The sequence below is a fragment of the Stegodyphus dumicola genome, chromosome 10 (assembly GCF_044657685.1).
Source record: "Stegodyphus dumicola isolate Sdum_Otavi_A_Nest chromosome 10, ASM4465768v1".
NCBI classification, from domain to species: Eukaryota; Metazoa; Arthropoda; class Arachnida; order Araneae; family Eresidae; genus Stegodyphus; species Stegodyphus dumicola.
The window spans coordinates 161,271,784-161,293,941 of NC_140777.1; the positions used below are offsets into that span (position 1 = coordinate 161,271,784).

At 30.9% G+C, this 22,158-nt stretch overlaps 1 protein-coding gene across 10 annotated transcripts in view; it reads left to right on the plus strand.

Annotated features, from left to right (window-relative positions):
- Positions 1 to 22,158, plus strand: part of LOC118187598 (putative ATP-dependent RNA helicase TDRD12) — a 342,589-nt gene that overhangs the window by 271,112 nt on the left and 49,319 nt on the right. For all 10 annotated transcript variants that reach the window (XR_015043602.1, XR_015043603.1, XR_015043601.1 and 7 more), the window contains 4 exons: positions 4,826 to 5,077; positions 12,621 to 12,819; positions 12,992 to 13,136; positions 13,300 to 13,413. Coding sequence is in view for 6 of the 10 variants with exons in the window: in XM_085825776.1 (XP_085681902.1) it covers positions 4,826 to 5,077; positions 12,621 to 12,819; positions 12,992 to 13,136; positions 13,300 to 13,413 (710 nt within the window). In the remaining 4 variants the exon portion in view is untranslated. The remainder of the gene's footprint in view (positions 1 to 4,825; positions 5,078 to 12,620; positions 12,820 to 12,991; positions 13,137 to 13,299; positions 13,414 to 22,158) is intronic.

A 22,158-nucleotide genomic window follows, 5' to 3' on the forward strand; every position in this document is an offset into this window, starting at 1 on the left:
AGAATTGATTCAAAATTGCAGGTATCATTTCAGTGAAATTAGAGCCTTTTTCTACACATTTGTTGAGTGAACTAAGTCTTTTCTGTCAAGCATACCCATCAAAAACCAGACAAATTTTAGCTGTAGAATTTTCATAAAACACTGGTCGGTGGGACAAGTAATAAAATTTCCCAGTTTTACTAGATTCATACAAGTTAACCTTTCGATAATGTCCTCATTTTCCCATTCATCAAACACTTGTTCATAATCAGTTAGTCTTCCTACAGTGCTCTTCAATCTTTTTTAGCCAAGTCAAAACTGTCTCCAAGTTTTGCTTGTCCTATCTATGGAATGTAAATTATGTGTGTGCCTTCTTCATTTCTAGATAATCTGTGTTCAGAATGCTTCAAAGCAAGATCTTGAAATTCTTATTTTGATCGTTTTTCACTAGGATCTTTTATGCCTAACAAATCTAGTACTCATAAATATGATTATGTTTTCAAGATTCATAAGAGTGCACCAAAAGCACACTTTTTGGTTTAGTATTTGTATTTTCCTAAAATGGATCATCCTAAATGTGTTTTTACTGCAGTGAGTTCGTCTGAAAGTTGTTTTACATTACCAGTGAATAATTTTTCCATAGTGCCCAATAAAATATGAGTTTCATTAGCATCTTTCTTGGAAAAACAAAGCTACTTCTTATTCATATAGGAATCTGTTGTAAATATATTCATTTCTTTCAGTTCTTACAAAATGTTATAATCACTAATTCTAGTATACCCAAGCAAATATTTCCCTGATCATTGATTTCCATAACAAATTTAAATATTCCATCATGATTGCATAATTTAATCGTATATCAGTCATGAACTGAAGTAATTTTTTTACCTTCAAAAAGTCCGCAAGTTATTGTTTGTTTTCCAATACTCATCAAACCTGTGGCTTTTGCAGTGTATTTTGAAATATATCTTCTGTGGCTTCCAGTTTCTAAAAATGGCTTTCACTAGTTTCCTTGAATTTCCATTTTCAGTGCAAACAGTTAAAGTTTACAAATATATATATATATGTAAGCCATAACATAATTCACATTTAGTTTTCTTCATGGGACAGTTGTATGATAAATGCTTTGCTTTTTGTAAACAGTTAAAGCAGGCTTCTTTTTGTAATAAGGATTTTTTTTTCCCCTTCCAAGAAAAGATTCATCACTACATTGCAGCTATCCAATGTACGAGTCATAGAATTGCAAAATAAACAAGTTTTGCTTTTGTCTATACAGTCAAAAGTTGTTAATTCGGACACCCATAATCCGGAATTATCTATACTCCATACCTCAAAGCTACAAACTTTCTGCACATGCATAACGTTTACGCGTGCGCATAAGACCTTTACAGCTGCGAATATACATATGCGCATGCACATAATACGTTTACACATGCGCACTTAATGTATAACGGACGGTATAAGCTAAGCTAAAATTATCTAAATCAGTTAATGTTTCAGACTGCGTTGTTCCTCAATCTTCGAATTGGATCCGGCTTATTATTTTTTGCAGACTGTTAGAGCAATTTTATAAAAGTAAGCTTGAACTTTCGATTATGTCAAATAGAATTTCCGATATATATTTACTAATATGTAAAGGATCTTCAAAGTGAAAGTATGTTTCGAACTCCATTAAACAGAAAGTGGAATTGCTGCAAAAAATGTATAAAGGCATATCCTTTAATTATCTAATCATTCCGAAATATGTTTATCAATTTCACGCTGCTCTACAGGGGGAGGGAAACGACGCATCGCGCAATGAATTGGAAGTTGATCTGTCAGCACTATCCTTATCTTCAGGGCAGATGTTTTTATTTTATTTGGCTTATAATTCCTTACTAAATGTAGTATTTCTTCTCGATGTATTCTGTCTTTGATATGATTTAAATCCAGTTCATCGTCATTATAATTCGCTTCCGATAGTGAAGAAAGTGACGCAGAGGTTATTGAAAATGAGAAAATTTCGATTGACAAATTAGTCGGTATTCTCAACGCAGCAATTATAGGACTTGAACAGCGGATCTTTGTAACTAAACAAGAAATTATGTCTGTTTAATAGAATTAAAGAGAAAGTATAGATATATTGCCTGCAACGAAATGCCAAAATGAAAAGAAAAAGGTATTTTTTCTTGATGAAGGTTGGGTGAAATATATGGGCCACACTGAGTTATATTATCTTTCTGATGAGATTGAGTTGCCTCCACCACTTACATTAGAAGTATATCTGTGCAACGTTAAAACTCCAGATTCATGTTTAAATTGGAATCCACAAGCAAACCATTTTGTTTCTAATTTAATTGAAGGCAAAGAAATTCATGGAAAGGTAAAATTATGTATAATTCATTTCAATATTTTATACATATTACATATTTTGACATGTTGAACTTGTCTTATTTCTTGTAAGAACAAACATTATATTTATTATAAACTGTATTAAATATTTCATATTACATTCACTTTTAAACTTTTAATGATTGCTTTCTTCCAACTGATAATCTTGTCATTGCAACATGAAACGAAGCAACTTAAACAACTTACATTGAAAGAAATGTTTAATAAAGTAAACAAATAAATATTAAGCTTTTTCTTTTTGTAAAATTTGATACCCTTTAGTTCATAATTTTTCTTTATTTTATAAATTACGGTTTCATATTTTTAATTTTATAATTTCTGCATGCCATCTTAGCAGATTTAAACTGATGATCTATAATCCGGAATCGCGGAAGTCCCGAAGAGTCCGGATTAACGACTTTTGACTGTATTACGCCTGACTGACACTATCAGTAATTCGTCAGTTGGAAGATCTGTTAATTTTTTTTTTTTTTTTTTTTTTTCTCCTATTGAAATTCCTATCCTGTGAAAAATTACATCTGGAATCTTGTTTTTGGTTTCGTAATTCGAGAGACTATAATCGAACTATATATATATATGCTGTTTATATGAGCTGTCAAAGCATGGATAAGAAAGGAAAGGAAACATTGAATGTTCAAGCCAGATTTGTCTTCTTGTGATTTATTATACACTAACACTAAATCAGTCGGAATACGTTTTAATGCCATAGGGCACAAAGTACTTCCATAATGTTTGGGAGATATGTCTAATGATTTTAAACTTCTGAATTCACATTATAATTATCAACAAATTTCCTAAAAGATATAATATCATTAAAGTTTTGTTAATGGCTGCATAATTAGAATCTTGTTCATGTGTGTTTGAATCATTATCTCATGATTGGCAAATCTTTCCTTTAATTATTGTATAGCTTTATCACAGGCTTCTGCCAAAATAAGAAAACCTTCACAGTGTTCAAAGCAGATTCTCCCAAATGAACTTTTAACTAATTAAATTTATCTACTTTGTTTAGGAATTCATTATTGTTTACAGCTGTTTCGAAACTGTTCTGAAAACTAAGCCATTTTGAGCTGTAATCTTGAAAGAATGGAGCAGTATGGTATTTTGAGACTTCGAAAGAATGGGGTAGTATGGTATTTTGAGACTTTAATATGAAGGCTGTCAGAGTTTGCAGTTTGTTCTGATTGAGAAACCGTTGGATGCTCGTATGTTATCATGACTTGAACTTTTGAAAATTATTCAATTTTCTTTTTTGCACAAAATTACAGAGCCATACATTTTGTCTATATTCTTGTGTAGTCTCAAATTTGATATCAAATTCATCAGGCTGCAAGAATGGTTAAGTTGTTGATCAAGTAAGGGTAGAGGTTTAAGTTTAATGGAAAAAATTTTTAAAAGCTGATCTATCTTTCCAGCATTTAAATCCGAGTTTGATAATTCAGCTTCAAAATCATTAACTGCCTTCATAACAATTATTCTGAATGATTAGCACTTCCTTTTTAACAGCTCATGTATGATTGTGCTTCAGCCATATTTTAACATATATACATATTTCCAAAAATGCAGTCAGTATGATATTAAATTCAGAATATAAAAATTTTCTGTAAATGGAATTTTTTTTAAAGTATACAAAATTAATTTAACTTTATCAGTAATAATCAATTCAAAATGCTAAGCTTCAATGTTTCTCAATGATAAAATTTGTTCGACATAAGTTATTTCATAATTATTTCTAGTTTCGATTTCAGTAGCACTAATGCTAAGTATTTACTCCAAAACCAAATCATCAAGCGGGATGCCATTTTGGAAACTAAAGGCGACTAACTACAAATTTCCTGTTAGTGTTTATATTGAAATTCTAAATTAAGAAAAAAGGTTTCATGCGTTTTTTCTTCCAAAGTTTCTAATCAGGGTCAACCTTATTTTTACAAAATTTCAGCGAACTGTACTTGAAGTTTATATTCCAAGAAAACATTTTTATTTCAAATAAATCTTACATGACGAACACAAAAAACACAGTTACAAAACATTGCATATTAAAAAAAAAAAAAGCAAACGATATATATATTTAAAAAGGGGGGAGATTACAGCCGATATTTTACATCTTTTTTTGAAATCTTAACTCTTGTTGCCAATTTTGCTGACATATAACTTAAATATAACATTAAAAAAAATAACATTTCATGCCATGTGCCAGCTGATGAAAACAGATTTGTCTGTGTTTATTATTATGTGGAAGCCGTTTTCGACACTTTATTTCCAGCCATCTTTATGTATTATTGATTGAATGCCATATATGTAATTTTGCTGAATTCCTTCTTCACAACTTTTGAATATGTTAATTTATATATTTTTGATTTTAATATATTTCTGCAGTGCTAGAGACAGCTTTATTATTTTGCTTATCTTAAGTTTCTTTAATTCTCATTTATTTATTTCAATTGTTTTCATACAGATTTTAGATATATTGCCTGCAACGAAATGCCAAAATGAAAAGAAAAAGGTATTTTTTCTTGATGAAGGTTGGGTGAAATATATGGGCCACACTGAGTTATATTATCTTTCTGATGAGATTGAGTTGCCTCCACCACTTGCATTAGAAGTATATCTGTGCAACGTTAAAACTCCAGATTCATGTTTAAATTGGAATCCACAAGCAAACCATTTTGTTTCTAATTTAATTGAAGGCAAAGAAATTCATGGAAAGGTAAAATTATGTATATTTCATTTCTATATTTTATACATATTACATATTTTGACATGTTGAACTTGTCTTATTTCTTGTAAGAACAAACATTATATTTATTATAAACTGTATTTAAATATTTCATATTACATTCACTTTTAAACTTTTAAAGATTGCTTTCTTCCAACTGATAATCTTGTCATTCCTTTTATGCTATTAGTTTTCTTTTATGGACTGTTGGGTAATTACATTAATATACAGAAATTTTAATTACCCATTTGGGTTTGCTAAGGAAGGGAGAAGAATGTATTATTGCAAAAAAGAATTTTTTCATGTAAACAAAAAGGACCAAAAATATTTATTCTTTTGCAGCTTTTTCATATATTCATGCTGTTTAATTATCAGACTTACAGAAAACAATGTAGCTGAAATAAAATCATAATATTAGAAGAAATACTTGAATAAGTGAAATTTATGTGCTTATGAATTTAATCACCCATAAATTAATTAAATTTTGAGTAAGAAAAAATGGGAAGAAAGTCATGTAAAATTGTCATTGAAACTTTGAAGAAGGATGTTGGGGAACAAATAAAAAGTAAACATTTTTGTAAAAGCAAGAGTTTAGAATCTGTGATTCCCAAATAAGTTGGAAGATAAATTTTGCCCAAGTCATGAAAAGATTTAAAGTACTCTTTTTTTTTTTTTTTTTTTTTCTTTTTTTTTTCTTATTGTGTTGTATGCATTTATATGTAATAATGAATATGCTAGGTGCCCCATATATATTGGTACAAATTCTAAGTTCAGGTAGGGCATGATGAAAGAACTGAGAATTGCATAGCAACCTATGATTGCAAATGTCAAAGTAAGCTACTAGGTGGTGTTGTTGATAACGGCTGGTTTGGTTGGTGATTGCTTAGTCAGACCTTACCTGTTGCCATCACCTATGACATCAGCAAATTATCTCACTTTTTTGGAACCGGTTCTACCAAGCTTACTTCACCCTGTGCCACAAAATATAAGATGCAGCATGTGGTTTCAACATGATGGGGCACCTTGTTTTTGACATGTCCACCAATCCATCGCCCATTCATGTAATGTACACATTGCTGGTAACAATGGAAATTTTGATCATCTTTTGTAGCATTTTAAGGTAATATCCTCTGCTACAGTATTCTGTAATATTTATGAGCAATAAATATTTCTGGTAATATCTTGTCTTATATCTCTGCATATCTTCTACCTCTAATATCACTTTCACATCGCGTTTCTGGTCTTGCCTTGCTATGCAATTCGCAAACCTTTCGATGTGCTCTACCTGCCCTTAAAAGTTTGTACCAATATTTATGGGATTCCCTCTATAATTACCAAATAATTATTAAGAACTACAAGCATTTATTTATTATTACAGTATTTTCTTCTAAGAATTTCCTTTTTTAACCTTTTTTAGAACATCTTTATTCATTAATGGATAAAGAGGCTCAAGTCTTGAGAAATATTATGTAGATAATGAGAATATTTTAAACAAGTGGCATAATTTTGGATAATTGATTTAACTCCTTTCCATGTATTAACCCTATCGCTGTGCATCCTGCAATTTCCACGGCAACATAGAAGTAACAAAATTTGTGCAACCCGCGATTTCCGCGGGGATGAATTCTAGTTAACTGTGCAACCCACTCTTTCCCTGTTCAAGGTTTCCTTTTTAGCTTTTCTGTGATGCTTAATTGTTTATTTAGATGTGGGCTAACAGATGGCATTAGTTGTCCACATTTCTGCCAAATATACAAGAACACGTAATGTAGTATTTTGCACGCGCTTTTCAGAGCTCAAAGATGTCTGGCAGGAAGCATTTCACGGGTGATATAACCTATATTCCTGACTGTATTTCCAACACTGATAGTAGTTCTGACTCTGATTTCAAGTGTATTGAAGATAGTTATAGCAAAACTGATGAGAATTTCTCAGATTCCTCTGCAGATAGTGATGAATCTGAAAATTCAGTTTCTGTTGAAAACGTTCGACAGTGGTGCAAAATTCATATGCAAATATTTTCATTAGTATATATGTTTTACCTTTGTATTTTATAAAATAAATGATAATTTAACCAGTATTAATTTTCAAAATTTTCTTTTTATATCATTATTCTTCAATTTTAGTATTCTGACAACCTTTTTCTATGATCTAATTCTATATTGAAAAAAAAAAAAACTCTTGTAAAAGATCTTTTTTTAGAGAGAGACTCTGAAATATATGTAGATTTGAAATATGTTATAAAAAATACGCAATTTTTTAACCTGTTTTGATTAAAAAAAGAGTATGCAGTGAGAGGGTTAACCCTTCGCGGCGCACTAGAGAGACTCTGAAATATATGTAGATTTGAAATATGTTATAAAAAATACGCAATTTTTTAACCTGTTTTGATTTAAAAAAGAGTATGCAGTGAGAGGGTTAACACTTTGCGGCGCACGTTGTCGGAATTTCAACAAAAAAAGTTGTATGCAGTCTATATATATATATACATGCATGCATGTTTGGTACTGCCAAAGTTATACATGATACATACATATGTCAGGGTTGCCACGCTACCTGGAAAACCGGGAGAACCGGAAAAAGTCAGGAAATTCGAAAATTGACCAAAAAATTCAGGGAAAGTCAGGGAATTTAAGTATTTTTGTCAAAATCTGGAAAAGTCAGGGAATTTCATACAACGATTCCGCCAAAAAAAGCGATTTTTGCACCGACGTCGGAAGAGATAACTTTTTTGGCGAACTGTGTATCACGTGAGTGTCATTCGGGCAGCTGGCATAGAGCCAATTTTCGCAGCTCCAATTTGATTTCTTTTAGAAAGGCAAAGCAAGTTTCCCGCAACTTTTGGTTTCCAGTATTCTAGAGAATCGCATGTGCAGTGCATGAACTAAAGAAAGTACCTGTTCTCGTATAACACAAAATGGGTTTAATCCTAGTATACGGTACCATGGAGGTTAGAATCAAAGAATATATATTGTAAAGAAGGAAAATCTCTGCAACAGACATGGCTCCATTCCATCATAGAGGAAAACAGCTGTGCATGCGTGATATATCTGTCGCCAAAGCTTGAAACCAGTGTCGAAGTTCGAAGGTCACGTTATCAAGAGTTCATAAAATGAATCCACGCACGTCGAGATGCTTTTGTCTCAAACTGTGAGCGAGTGAACACCACGTCTATAAGCATTTATCGAAAAAATGAAAATAACGTGGTGCACATGTCGCCTAACAACGAGATTGTTTATTTCTCGAGTTACAGCTCTGGATTGCACTCGCAGATGCTGAACGGCGTAAATGAGACCCTTTACCACTTGTTATATTATAGCGCACGGCACCGCAACCGTGAAGTTTAGTCTTAGCGCAAGCGGTTAAACTCTAAAGATAAAGAAAATATTTTTTGGCGCAAGTAAATTAGTTCTTTTCAGGGAAAAAAAAAACTACGAAAATCCGTTTTAAAAATTATTGCGAATTTCACAATAATTTAAAAACGGATTTTTGTAGTTTTCTTTTTTGTCAAAGAACGTTTCTTCATAAATCGTGTTTTTCAATTTCCTGTACACTTTGTGGAGAGGGAAATTTTGGCCACCAGGTTCCTTCGCCAAATCCCTTGGCAAAATTTCCCTCCGCATTCTAGCGGCATAATAGCATTTTACGTGTATGGTTAGAATAATCTCCATGTGTGGTACAATGGGATTTGGCGACATGATGATGCGCAGTAAACGCGTCATTTTGGTCTTGCCGGCAATTTTCAAAATCGTGCCAAGGCCTTACTGTATACTAGAATTTTACCGCAAAATCTTTTTAAACCTTTTTTTTTTTTTTTTTTTTTTTTCCCTCTTTTTAATAAATACCTTGCCATTTTGCAGTAAAATAAAAAAATAGTAATCTGTCATCTAGGCTAACCATGTAATATAACTACATTCGCTAAAATATCATTGATTATTCTAATTCATTTTTTACGTAATTATCTTTATTTTTATGTCATTCATATAATTTAAAGTTGCTTCTTCCCTCTAAATTTATTTATTGTTAGTAAATAATATTTCCAAATTTCAGGAAATTTTCTCTGGCATTATCCTGAAATTAATTCTAGCAGCATGATGACATACCATCACGAAATTTAATGCACATATTTTTTCCTTATGTATGCTGTGAAATAAATATAAAATACCTCAATTTATTAAAATAGATTTAATTCTTTCGTTTAGCTGCAGAATGTCTGCAAAAAAAGCCTTATTTTATTCCAGATTGGGAAGATTCTAATCTCAATCTTCAGTGGAGAAAACAACAACTATTATAATTATATTTGTGTTTTCAAATGTTAAGGTGCCTTTTAAGAACATACCTCACACAAATTAAATTTACCTAAAATCTAACCTAACTATTTAGCATTGCGTTGTGATTTATAAGGACCGGATTAACCTCGTGTTGAACTGGTGATGATCATGAGTAATAATTAAATAAAACATACATTTGTTATCCAATGTATATATCTTAAATTTTATTAAGTTTCTTAAGTGGAAAAGTAAACAAAATTATCAAACAAAGTATATCAAGAATAATTAAGAATAAATGTCCTCTGGGATTTATTGAATAATTAAGTGAATTTGCTACACAATACAAGTAATACCATAATTAATTTACTTCTTAGCACAGCCAACGTACATTACACTGATAGACTGGAATTTTCTTGAAACACACCTGGAAAAGTCAGGGAATTTCATTCTCCTGTTTGTGTGGTAACCCTGATATGTATTACAGACATCACAAAAAAATCCCCTATGAATGAGTATGCATATATATATACAAGATGGTCATAAAAGTTGCTTATCCACTGAACCAATTGTAATATATATATATACATATATATGCATACAAGATGGTCATAAAAGTTCTCTGATACATGAACCCCTAGTTGCTTATCCACTGAACCAATTGTAATTAAATTTCGGATGTTATTTGAAGGTTTGCATGTGAGATTGTAGTTATTTAAAACAATAGAGCTCTCGCAGTTATGGTTACTGTGAAAATATTTCAAAATTTTTGAATGGCAACATCTACTTTTTCCTTCTCAAATTGATTTACACGTTGTAAAACCATAAACGGCACTGGAGCCATAAACGTATGATGAAAATTGCCAGAGTAAACATCTTCAAAGAAGAGCATTGTAAAGGAGTAATGATAATGCTAGAAGAGGGGGGGGAATATTACAAGTTTTCATTTTGCTTACCTTCATAAATGACAATATTGACAAATGTAACATTGCAGGAAGAATCTGTATAACTTCATGTTTTATGGTATCTTTCAATTCTGACAAATCTTGTGGATTTGATGTGCACACTGTAAAATTCAGATATTCTCAGAACCAGAAATGCATTAGAGTGGTAGAGTAGTATGCATTAATTGCAGTGGCCACGAAACTGCGAAGTTACATGACTTTATCTTGAAATGTTGTACACACTGAAACTTACTTATATTTGGGAAGTTTTATACTCATGAAAAAAAATAAAATTATGAGCAGTTTGACTCATATGTGACGAATATTGACTGGAATATATAATATAAAAACTTGCAATTTGTGATGTCATTTTCAATTTAGGTTTTAAGGGATTGGTTAATTACGTTAGAATAATTCAAGGAAATATGTTTAAAGGATGTCATGTTCTGTGCATATCAGATTTTTTTAACATAAAAATATAAATAATTTCTGGTTTTAGATAATATCCTATGCGTGTTCCTGGCAACAATTTGAAAAGTGATACGCCATTTATAGTAATTCAATGCAAAATGCTGTTTCCAGACCAATATCCCATTTGGGGCTAACATATCTTTTGAGCTAAAAAAAGAACATTGTGATTCATTTATCAATGCATTTATTATTATCTTAGCATTGAACAAATTTTGTAAGGGCGACTAATGCAAGTTAGTAAAAAAAAATAAATGCTTTAGAAGTTACCAATTTCTAAATTGTAAAACTGTAGTTTTAAAAGACTTTTACCAGAGTGTTTTTATTAAAAAAGTTCAAAAACTAAGGACAGTTCCTATAAGTTCACTTGATCTTGGCTTGTCCAGTGCTACCCTCTCTGTAGAAGTCTTTAAAACACTAACCAATTTCACAACAAAATCACTTTTTCCTATTTTTTAAGTATATAAAACCTTTCAAATATGGCAATTTAAATATGTAATATTTAAATTGCCATATGTAACTATTGCATTTTATATAAATTTCAAAAGGCAATTTAAAGGCTATTAATTTCAAAACGGCATTTTGCATCAATTCATTTTTCAAACTGTTGCCACCAAATATTATCACCATGTATTATATTTAAAGAAACTAAGTAATGAAGAATCTGCATGAATGTTTCTCGCATTATGAAAAAATAATGTTACCAAGAGACATCACATTGTAAATAACGTAGTCCTCGACTCGAATATGGGCATCGGAAAGCCTAAATTTTTAATTTGTTTTACTATCTGTTTCAGATTTTATAAAGCATTTACAAATTTTTGATTAACAAACTCGACGATATCAAAGCAAGCAATGGCAACACTGAATGAAGGGGGGGGAAAGACATTTTTTATCTCCAGCGTATGAGTCTGTGTATCAGAAATTCTAATGATATGCTGTTTTTAAATATACTTTATGTGTTTTAAGCCCGAAGAACATGATATTTAATCAATAAAAGCAGTACATAAAATGTTGAAAAGACTCCTTTTGGGCACAATATAAAATCTGAACGCTTTCAGATTCCTCCCCCCCCCTCTTTATTTTGAACAGTGTCTGGAAGAAACATTTGCTCACTTTAAATGATGATAATAATTTTAAAAAAAATGAATGGAAGAAGTACACCTTGATTGAGATTTCTCTTTTTCTCAAGAGTTGTTGCAGTCTTTTTTAAATGCATCCTTAGTTTATTTTCCGTGTTTTATTTAAACTGTCTATAAAATTAAGCTATTAAAAAATAGTCTAATCTCTAATCTCTGATCCAATGAAAATTCCTTCTCTGAGCTGAGACGTACAGATGTTTAAATGAAATGAAATTGGAGAACACGTGTTCATTATGTAGAGCTTTAACTGATACTTTAATCCCATGAAAATTTATATAAGTTAAGTACTCATTCATTCAAAAAGCATGTAAAAAAATTATGCTTATGGGCATAATATTTATGATAATTGAGTTTGGTATTAGCCTATTCTTTGTAGAGAAAATGTGTGAGGTGCCATCATCTGAGATGGCATAATTCACGTCATAATGATATTAAAGCAAAAGCTTTTCAACCATGCAAAGTTATTCTGGATACCGTGTTTTGTAAATATGTAAATTTTTGCTCTTTTAGACATTCTCTTCATCACAGAAATTGCCTTTTTTTCTTTGCATACTAAGTATGTGGATTTATCATGTTATAATTTTATGCCATGAAAATGTTAGAACATTACAGATCTGAGAGACAGGGAATGAGAAGTTATCTATGTCATATACAAAGAAGTATATTTTCAGTTAATGGGTGTTTTATCTAAATTCATGTTTTCATGTTCTAGATTGCTCTTTGTCTTGGTGAAACCTTATGGATACATCCACTTGTACTTAGGGAAAAACTGTATTTTATTGATGATTACTTAAATGTACTAAAATTAGATGAAGCATTAAAAGATGCTGGGTGTGCTAAATATAATAAAGAACATCTACCATTGTTATATAAAATTTGCCAAGATAAAGTCTCTTTACCTAGACGTGTTGGTAAGTATACTTTGTATTTTAAATTGCATATGTAAATTCTTTTTCTAAATTGCTTCAAAATTATTAACAGTTTTAAACACATTTACGAAGTAAACATTGCATAAAGTTATTTCATAATGTATGCTCAAAAAGTATAACTTAGTATAAAATTTTCATTCATTCTGTATTTCAGTAAAAGCTGTAAGTCAGGCTGAATTAACAGATGAAACACAATTAAAATATGCCTTTTTGGAATGCAGTATACTTGAAGATGTGTATGTTTCAAGTGTGATATCTCCTGATCATTTTTATGTTCAGAGAGCAAAGTTTGTTGACTGGTAAGTACCTCTTTAAATAGTGTGAGAGAGGGAGTTGACAAAAAAACAATATATTTAAAAATTCATAATAGCATAGTTTTTTAGACTTGTTCTTGAATTTTATGGTCAAATTATTACTATATCTCAAATATTTTCTCATTGCTTATAAATATGCATATTTTAGTTTAGATAAAATGCTGGATGAGATAAATGAACAAGTGAAAAATAAAACATTGAAAAAATGCCTAGCACTACATAAGGGTCTGCATTGTATTGCACCATTTAATGAAGATAATAGGTAAGAAAATATTTTTATTCTTCATGTTGGTGATTTTAAAACTATTTCTGTCTTTAATTCATGAGTATGCAGTGTAAGTACTGAAGTATTTATTACTGCTTTGTAAAATTTTTAAAATGTTCACAAGTCATTTTTTCTGTCTTAAAAGTCAATAGAACTGTGTCTTGTTATAAACTGAGCAAAAATTTCAAATCTTATTGCTCTTTTTTATTTCACCTTTTACTTGAGATTTCTGAGCATTAAAATGCAAAGCCACTGATTCCTTGATTCTTTGAATAATATTAAAAGAACTTTCTTCATTTTTGTTAATTGTATAAGTTAGTGGCAAATTTAGCACTTGAGAATATGCTATAGTGTGAATTCTACATGTACATTTTTGCAGTAGCTTCCTTTTTATATTATTAATAAAAAATAATTATAATACAAAATACATACAGAATTTATTTAAAAATATAGAGTTTAAGGGGCCATGTTAGAGTCCTTTATAGTGTAACAATTATTTACTAACAGGTTTAAGTTACACATGAACATTACATTTAACTTTAAGAAAATTACAGAGCAAGAGTCAGAAACAATCTATCATTTTAAATACTTGGCTTCTACTGAAGTACTTTAGTGACTACTCACCAGAGGGCACCCTTGTTGTTGCACTTAGTCCAACAGTTTATATTAAAGAATTGGTTACAACCTCTCCCTCTAGCTCCGCCGATGTCCCGGCAAGGAGACAGAATTGGAAGATTTGGGAGCTCTTGTAATATTGTCTTATTGTCTCTAGTCTTATTTTTTTTTTTTTTTTTTTTTTTTTTTTTTTTTTTTTTTTTTTTCCTTATGGGCAAGGGGACTTCTCTTTGCAGCACTTTCCGAAACCACACGTTCTTGATTATTTTTTGAATGCAAAGTAACTTTTGGCGCTCTACCTCTCTTCCTGAGTGGAAGAATGTGAAAAGTGGACAAGTTTTTGAGAGTGCACTCCTGCCATCTGTTATGTCATTCCTCCTCTGGCTTCAATGTCGTCCCAAGGAGGAAGCAGCAGTATGTTTCCTGGGATGCCCTCTTCTGTGAAGAGGTGATGAACTCGAGTCAAAACAAGGTCTTAAGGCCGAAGAATGATAAACACCTAATAGAGTATGTGGCTCACTTAAGTTTGAAACCTCATAGGTAGTCATTGAGCATTGAGTTATAATAACGTAAGGGCCATCTTAACGAGACATAAACTTAGATGTTTTCTGTTCGGCAGATCTACTCACATGATGCTTGGAAATCCAAACCCAATCTCCAGGTGTATTCGACCTGCGTCAGCATATTGTTTTCGGTAGTCCAGTTTCTTTTCAATTAGTTCCTTTAGCTGGTTAACTGTGGCGGCAAATCTCTTCAAATATGAGGTAATCTCTGCTACAAAATTATCATTGGATATAATATGCCTAAGATCAGGTTTAACATCATCCGGTCTACATAGCTCTCTACCAAATTGAAGGAATGCAACAGTTTGGTTGGTGGTTTTGCATTTATGAGTATTCACTGCGAAAGAATTGTTGGAAGTTTTTCTGCCCAAGAAGTTAGATATTAAATATTTCTTGACTTGAGAACTCGATCATCTTTAATTGTACCATAGTCTGCTAATTATTGATCCAATTCCTCTTTGTTGTTCTATGCTATTTTATTGATAATATCTATATCACAAATTGTTCACCTGTCAGTTTCATTTCAGGTTACTCATTGGTTCTTTTGGCTTAACATTTTGTATCAACTCTTTGAGGTTCCTTTCCAGCATTCTTTTCTGAATGAGTTATAAATTTATCTAATAAATTTCTTTGCTGTTACACTCACTGTTCTTTTTCTCATTTGCTTTTGCTGGCTGAAGTTGCCAGTCTTCTTTCCTAAATAAATTGATTGTTAATAAATAATAGTTATTTATGTATTTAGAATGAAACGTGAAGCTTTAAGATGCTAGCAAGTTATTGGATTATTTGCGAGGACCACGAAGGCTCTACTCTTATATGCACCCTAATATCACCAAATGTGACAATATGTGTTGTGTGTTGTATGGCAACCCTGTTGATGTTGAAAAATCTTTTGGTGGAGTGGTTTAATTGCTCTTTGGTTCATGTCGTGCGTGTTTTGAAATGGCCTATAATTGCAATGAGAGACGTGGTGGCAAGATTTCAGTCACGTATTTTAGATTGTGTGCAAAAGAAATTTAGTATTAAAAGGTACGATGTTGGAGTTATTAACGAGTCTGCTCTGTATAATGCTCTGTGTCTGAGAAGATGGGGGGGAAGATAAAGTGGTGGAAGTTGATGAATCGAAGTTCGGCAAAAGATGGAAATCTTACAAGGATTTAGGAAAAGAAAGTTTTGAAGATTTATTTGTGAACCATAGTATGAAATTTCTGGATAGTATGTCTAGCTGTCATATAAATAGGATAGTGATTATGTGGTGGCATGTTAAATGCGGTATGAAATTGGTATTTCTGTTAATTCAGAAGTCAAACAACAAAAATCAGCGTTATATTCACAAAATTTTCACAGGACTAGTTTCGATGGTTTTACCGAACCATCATCTTCAGCTGCAAAACCGCAAATGAACAAGATAGGAAATAATGATTAGATAAGATAAGAAAGCCTGGACAAGAATAAGCAAGTGGCGCCATCTGTTGGCGAAACCAGAACTAAAACATAATTTCTCTAAAAGCCGAAGGCAAATTTGGATTGGAATTAGGATCGTTAACTAGAACAGAAAGATTTTTATGAATGTGAAATGCCTCTAGAAAATCCAGTTCTCCAATGGAAGATGTTTTTTGAATAATTTTGGCAGCAGAAAAATTGAAAGTGTGATTTTCGGACCAACAATGTTGAGCAACAGAAGACTTCTGTGTTTCCTTTTTTCTAACATATGCCTCATGTTCTTTGACGCGAAATTTTAAGGCTCTCTTAGTTTGACCAATGTAAATTAAACCACACTGGCAAGGAATCCTATAAATACCCCAGGAATTCATATCCGGAATGGGGTCCTTGAGTATAGAAATTGGAATTTTATTGATGGGAGAATAAACAACCCGAAAGTTAAATTTCTGCAAAATATTTGCAACTTTATAGCTAATTGATGGAAAGAAGGGAATGACAACAGAATTTTTATAATCTCCTAAAATAAGAGTGTGCCTTTTAGTGTGTTGAGATGACAATTTTTTAACTGCTTGATTAATAATGTTGGGTGAAAAGCCCCTGTCAATAGCTATTGCTTTTAAATAATTTAGTTCTTCATCAAGGGCTAGTTTGGAGGAACAAACTTGAAGAGCACGGAAAACATAGGAATAAAATGAAGCTAACTTTTGTTTAGTCGGATGACATGATTTAAAGTGTGGTGGAAGGCAAACCGATGAAGGTTTACGGTAAACTGTAGTACTGAAGTTGGATGTGTTACGTGTGACCAGAATATCGAGAAACGGGAGAGAATTGCAAGTCTCAAGTTCAAAAGTGAACTGAATAGCAGGATTCAGTTCACTATTTTTTCATAGTAAGAGTTTTTCCCTATGTAATTAATTGTCTCAGAATATTCAAAATTCTCAGAATATGCGTCTGTTTTCTCTATAAAATTAATTTTACACTTTTTCCTTCTTTTTTTCCCAAAATATTTCTGGCTTTTTGCTGTTACAGAATTGGTAGGGATAATTTTTCTTTAGGATTTTAGACATTGCAGCTTGGAAAGTTTAGAAGGATTTGAAGGCAAGATATATAGACCCATGATTCTAGAAGATTCAAGAAATAGGTGACAATATGAAAAATATCTCCATGGCATCAACACGTAATGGATGTATTTTATGGAAAGTTTACAATGAATTAATTTTTGGAGAATGTCTAGAAGAACAATGAAAACATAATATTTCAATGTTTTTGCTTATGATACTAGAATCTTAACATGTTTATCTTCCCTTTATTTTCTCTACTTTTTCACTAGATACAAGCATGGAAAATATCAAAAATGCTTTTAATCTTATCACATGGGCAGGCAATTATAGAAAGAGTTTTTTTATTAATAAAGAAATTAAAAATTTACAATTTAAAAGGTTTATCTAATATGTCTTAATGCATCATACACATAGCTGGAAATAGGCATTTTCCCACCTGATGCGATCTCTGTGGATCCTAAAGTCTGCTGTCTAGTACCTTTTTAAATTCTGCTTCCAATGCCTGTTCTAAATTCTAAAAGTTTTGATATTTCTAGAATTTTTTGTTCGGTGTGTCACTAAATTCTAAAAATTCTACCACATCAGCTCTGTAACCAGACTTTACCATATATATTCCATATTTCTTCTGAATGTTCATAGTACTAAAATAAAAGTAGCCACATTTCCTGAACATTCTAAATGCATTTAGTGTTTTTTAGAATAAAAGAAATCCGTAATTAAATCCAAAAATTCTAAAATGTAAAGGAAATATGTTGAAGAAAGAAACTGCGTACATAAAGAAAATTATTCTTCAAAGATATGTGCAGTTATTATTATGTAAATTACCCAATTGTTTATGATTTCAGCCTTTACTGTAATTTCCCATTTTTATTTCCTCATTTGATTAAATTAAAATTAAATTGTATAATCTTTGACCACTAGTCCACATTATTAGTTTGAATTTGACTGTTCTTGTATAATTACATCTCCTTGAGCTGTAATTGATTTTGTTAGCATCAGAACATGCCTTTATGTTCTAAGTTCTTTTTAAATAAGAGGCTTATTTAAGCCTTTGTCTAATATTGTAGTTATTTTCAGACATAGCAATAATATGCTTCATGTCTGTCAGGGGTTTTGGACTATATAACTTTTACCATATCAAGTAAACCCTCATAAGTACATTGTGAAGAGGTTGACAAGTTAGGAGATAAAGCACACAGAAACTAGCGAGAGTATTTTTTTGAATATTGAGACAAATCTCTAATTGTTAGAAAAGATACTTAAAGTGAAGGAAATCGATATGAACTAGCCAAAATGTCTGGGAAGGCTTCCAATTAAAATGATGGATAAATATTTTGTTGAGTGCTGTTGTTACAAAACATAAATGTTTTGTAGCTTTTAGTGTGTAATTACCCTAATAGCGTTTAAGAATTAATGTCATAAATTAGATGTATTTTAAACTGTGAAATGTTATTAGATTTTGATTTTAATAGGGTTTTTTAACAAATATTGTTAAAAAATAAAATTTAATAGTGGCCATGTATGAATCTCAGGTAAATAGTAAATATGGATTGAATCTCAGGTAAATGGGCTGGCTGCATAGTTGATTTTTGTGACTTTTTCAATTTGTAACATGAATATGAGCCAGTTTAGCCTTAGTCACATAATGACTAAGGTTATCAAACTACCTAATTTAATTATTTATAACTAACTAAAAATTATCTCTGTATGTTATTGCCATTCATTAATACTCACTGTGGTCACAAAATAAAATACAAAAGTATAAAAATTCAAGAAAAACTTATTCTTTGCATCTACTGAGACTTAAAATAATACAAAAAACTTATCACCTCTTTTGCTTTAATGCCTTATTGGAACCTTAAAGTATATTAACTGGGTTGCAACCCCTCGAACTCTACACAAAGCTACGACACTAACTGCATCAAACAGAGCCTTTCAACACTTGCCAACCGTGCCTACATCAGGCTATTCAGGTTTGTTATAATCAGCAGGTCTCTCTAGACAAGCAACAGCAGTGACAATATTCAGTCTTGTTATGAATCATGCTGATTATGAACTTACTTCTCATTTTACATGACAAAATGAGACATAAAAAAATCAACATAAAGCTAACTGTTAGTAAAACATAAATGTTGGTCATATTCTTTAAAATATGACCAACTATTATAAGTGTAAAATAGTTAATGCTACTTGATAATTGCATAAAGTTTATTTTATTCTCAAACTTATTAATAATTATGTTCATTAATTCATGTTTAATAATAATGCATACTACTTAGGGATCTATTTTATTTTTAGGATGGTGTCACAAAAGTGAAATTCAGGCATAGATAATATTTTTAATTGAATTTATTCAGTTCCCATTTGCTCGTCCTTAATTTTTTTCATGAATGGTCCTTAAAAGTACTTAATTTCCGTGTGCAGAAATGCGTACGAACCCTGTTTGAATTCTCTTCGGCATGGTCAGTTCATATTCGCGTTTATTATGATTATTATGCTTATATTATGAAAATATGTAATATATAATTTATAATAATATAGTTGCAGTAACTGAAGTATAGATAAACTTCCAGAAATGGGTAAGTGTATTTTAACGGAGATTAGCTTTCTAAGGAATAATATTCGGAATGGTTTAAAGGGAAAGTAATCAAATAATCAAAATAATTTCTTTTTTCCAATGCATTATACAGTACAGAGGTTGGGAGGTTCTCCCCTTTTTCCACAAAATTGCAAATATTGAAACTGTTGCAATTCGCTGCAAAACAAGCAACGATTTTTTGGGGGGGGTCACTTTCCAATCTGGATTAAATAGGATTAAACCCGTGAAGATTTGATAGGGAATTGAATAGGATTAAACCTGCGATCTACCAACCAAGTGAAGAATGATTCTATTCCAGAAATTTAACTCAGTCTGTTTAAAATTAGAATGAAAAATCCCCCAGATTAGTAAGTCTCTTTCTTTTCCTTTATTTAGTTCTTTATTCTCCGAATACCGGCAGCTATTGATTCTGATTGCAAAATATGATGTAAGGGAAAATTAGGACGCACATATTGCGCAATAACGTTTGCGATATTTTGCAGAGATAATTAATCTTGATGTTCAGTGAGATTTGTTTATGAACACTTAAAAGAGTTTTACTATTTAGCCCAAAAATCTAAAGAGCGGCTACAATCTACCCCCCTCCCCTCCCCCCCCCACACACACACTCTCCTCTTTTTCCCAGTTAGCTCAACTCTCCGAAATATTCAGCAGTTTTCGAGTATGCAGATTAGTTAAACTTTTACTGTTAAAGGATGACTGCATTAAGAAATATTCCGTCTTCTGATTTCAGAAATGTTCCTCCTTTTTACTTAAATTACTTTGCTTGCAATATCTGTTAAGGGAAAACTGGTATACAATAAAAATTTAGAGAATGTTCAGAATTTTTATTTAAGTTAAATTATTTAAATATCAATAGTATGAGTGGGAAAATAAATTATATCTATTATTAGTTGCTAAATGAATACAATAAATATGGCTTATTATTATTTATTTTCTCTATTTTGAACTAAAATTTCATCATTAAATCTTCTTCTAAAATTTCATACTTGTAATATAGTTTAGTTCTGGATAGTTTTTTCCTCTCATTGTAAACTAGTTCTGTAAATTGAACTTTTATTTAAAATTAAAAAAAAAAGTTTTTGTTTTCCGTGGATGAGGTAATGTTCATTCTCTCTTAATAAATACTGCATTTCTCATATTTTAAATTACGAGTCTAATTTTTGAAGTTATGCAGTTGTGTATAATGTAATTAGACAGGTGCTTATTTTTTTTTTCTTAAAATGTGCTCGAAAAGTGCTTATAGGTGCTTATTTTTTTAACTAAAATGTGGCTACGAACCGTGTTTAAGTTTAAACAGGATGCTGTGTACACGGTATTCTTTGAAATTTATTGTTGTTATGTTAATTTATTAAAGCGAGGTGTGGTTTAATAAATTAACCTAGTAGTTTGTAGATTCGTTTGTTGCCTAGATTGTGCAATTCGTAGATTTTTTTTTAAAGTTAAAACATATCGCTGTGTACATGGATTCTTGTCAAATATTTTTGGTTAAAAACTTTACGTTTTTGCTATCTAAATTTGTTGTTTTTGTTTTGGATTTTTAGCCTAAATTGTGTGTTTTTGCATGTGTGAAAACTGCGTTTTTGGAGACATTATAGGCTTAAAGTTCGAAATGTAGACAAAAAATTTAGATAGTAATAGTGATATGCTGCCAAAAAATTTGTTGCTTCATTTGGTGACCTGAGGGCGCATTATAAGAGTAGTTCCACCACAAAATCGCTTTTCGTTCAAGATACATACAAAGTTTTATTTCAGATAATAAACTTATTTAGTTAATAAACTTATTTAGTTATAGTAATAATTAACAGAAATTTTCAACAATTTGTTGGATATGATTTGGTGTAGGTAGGTTACATATAGTGTGTCTACTTCAGCTGAAAACATAAGGAAAACTTATTATTGATCTGAAAAAGAGAGAAAAAATACTGTTGGTAAAAAGTTTTGCTTTCAGAGAAAACTTCTAAAAATGCTTAGATATGATTTTTATATTATACATGTTAGCTAAAATCATCTAGTTTTTATTTTCAGTTTCAAGAAAGTATTTACAAATACGCAAGTTACTTGAAAATGTTGTTTTGAATTAAAATCTAAGGTGAAAATTTTATTTTTTTGTTAATTTTGATGTTTTTCATATTTTTATTTTGAAATAAAGAATAACAGTAAAATTTGTGATAATAGTTAGTGTCCTATATTTTTCACGTAAAAACCATCAAATACCAAAATTGGATATAAAAACTAGAAAAATAAACAACTGGCAATCTGCTTAATTTTTTTAATGCAAGTTTAGATTCAAATTCTAAACAATTTTTTTGTCTAACAATTTATAACATTTCTGTGCATTTTTATAATTAAGGGTACTTTAATTGAAACTACAAATAGAAATTTGATCACTAAAGCCACCCTGTGTAATGTAAAATTTATATCTAAGAATTTTTTTTAAGTTTAAAGGCAAATAAAAATA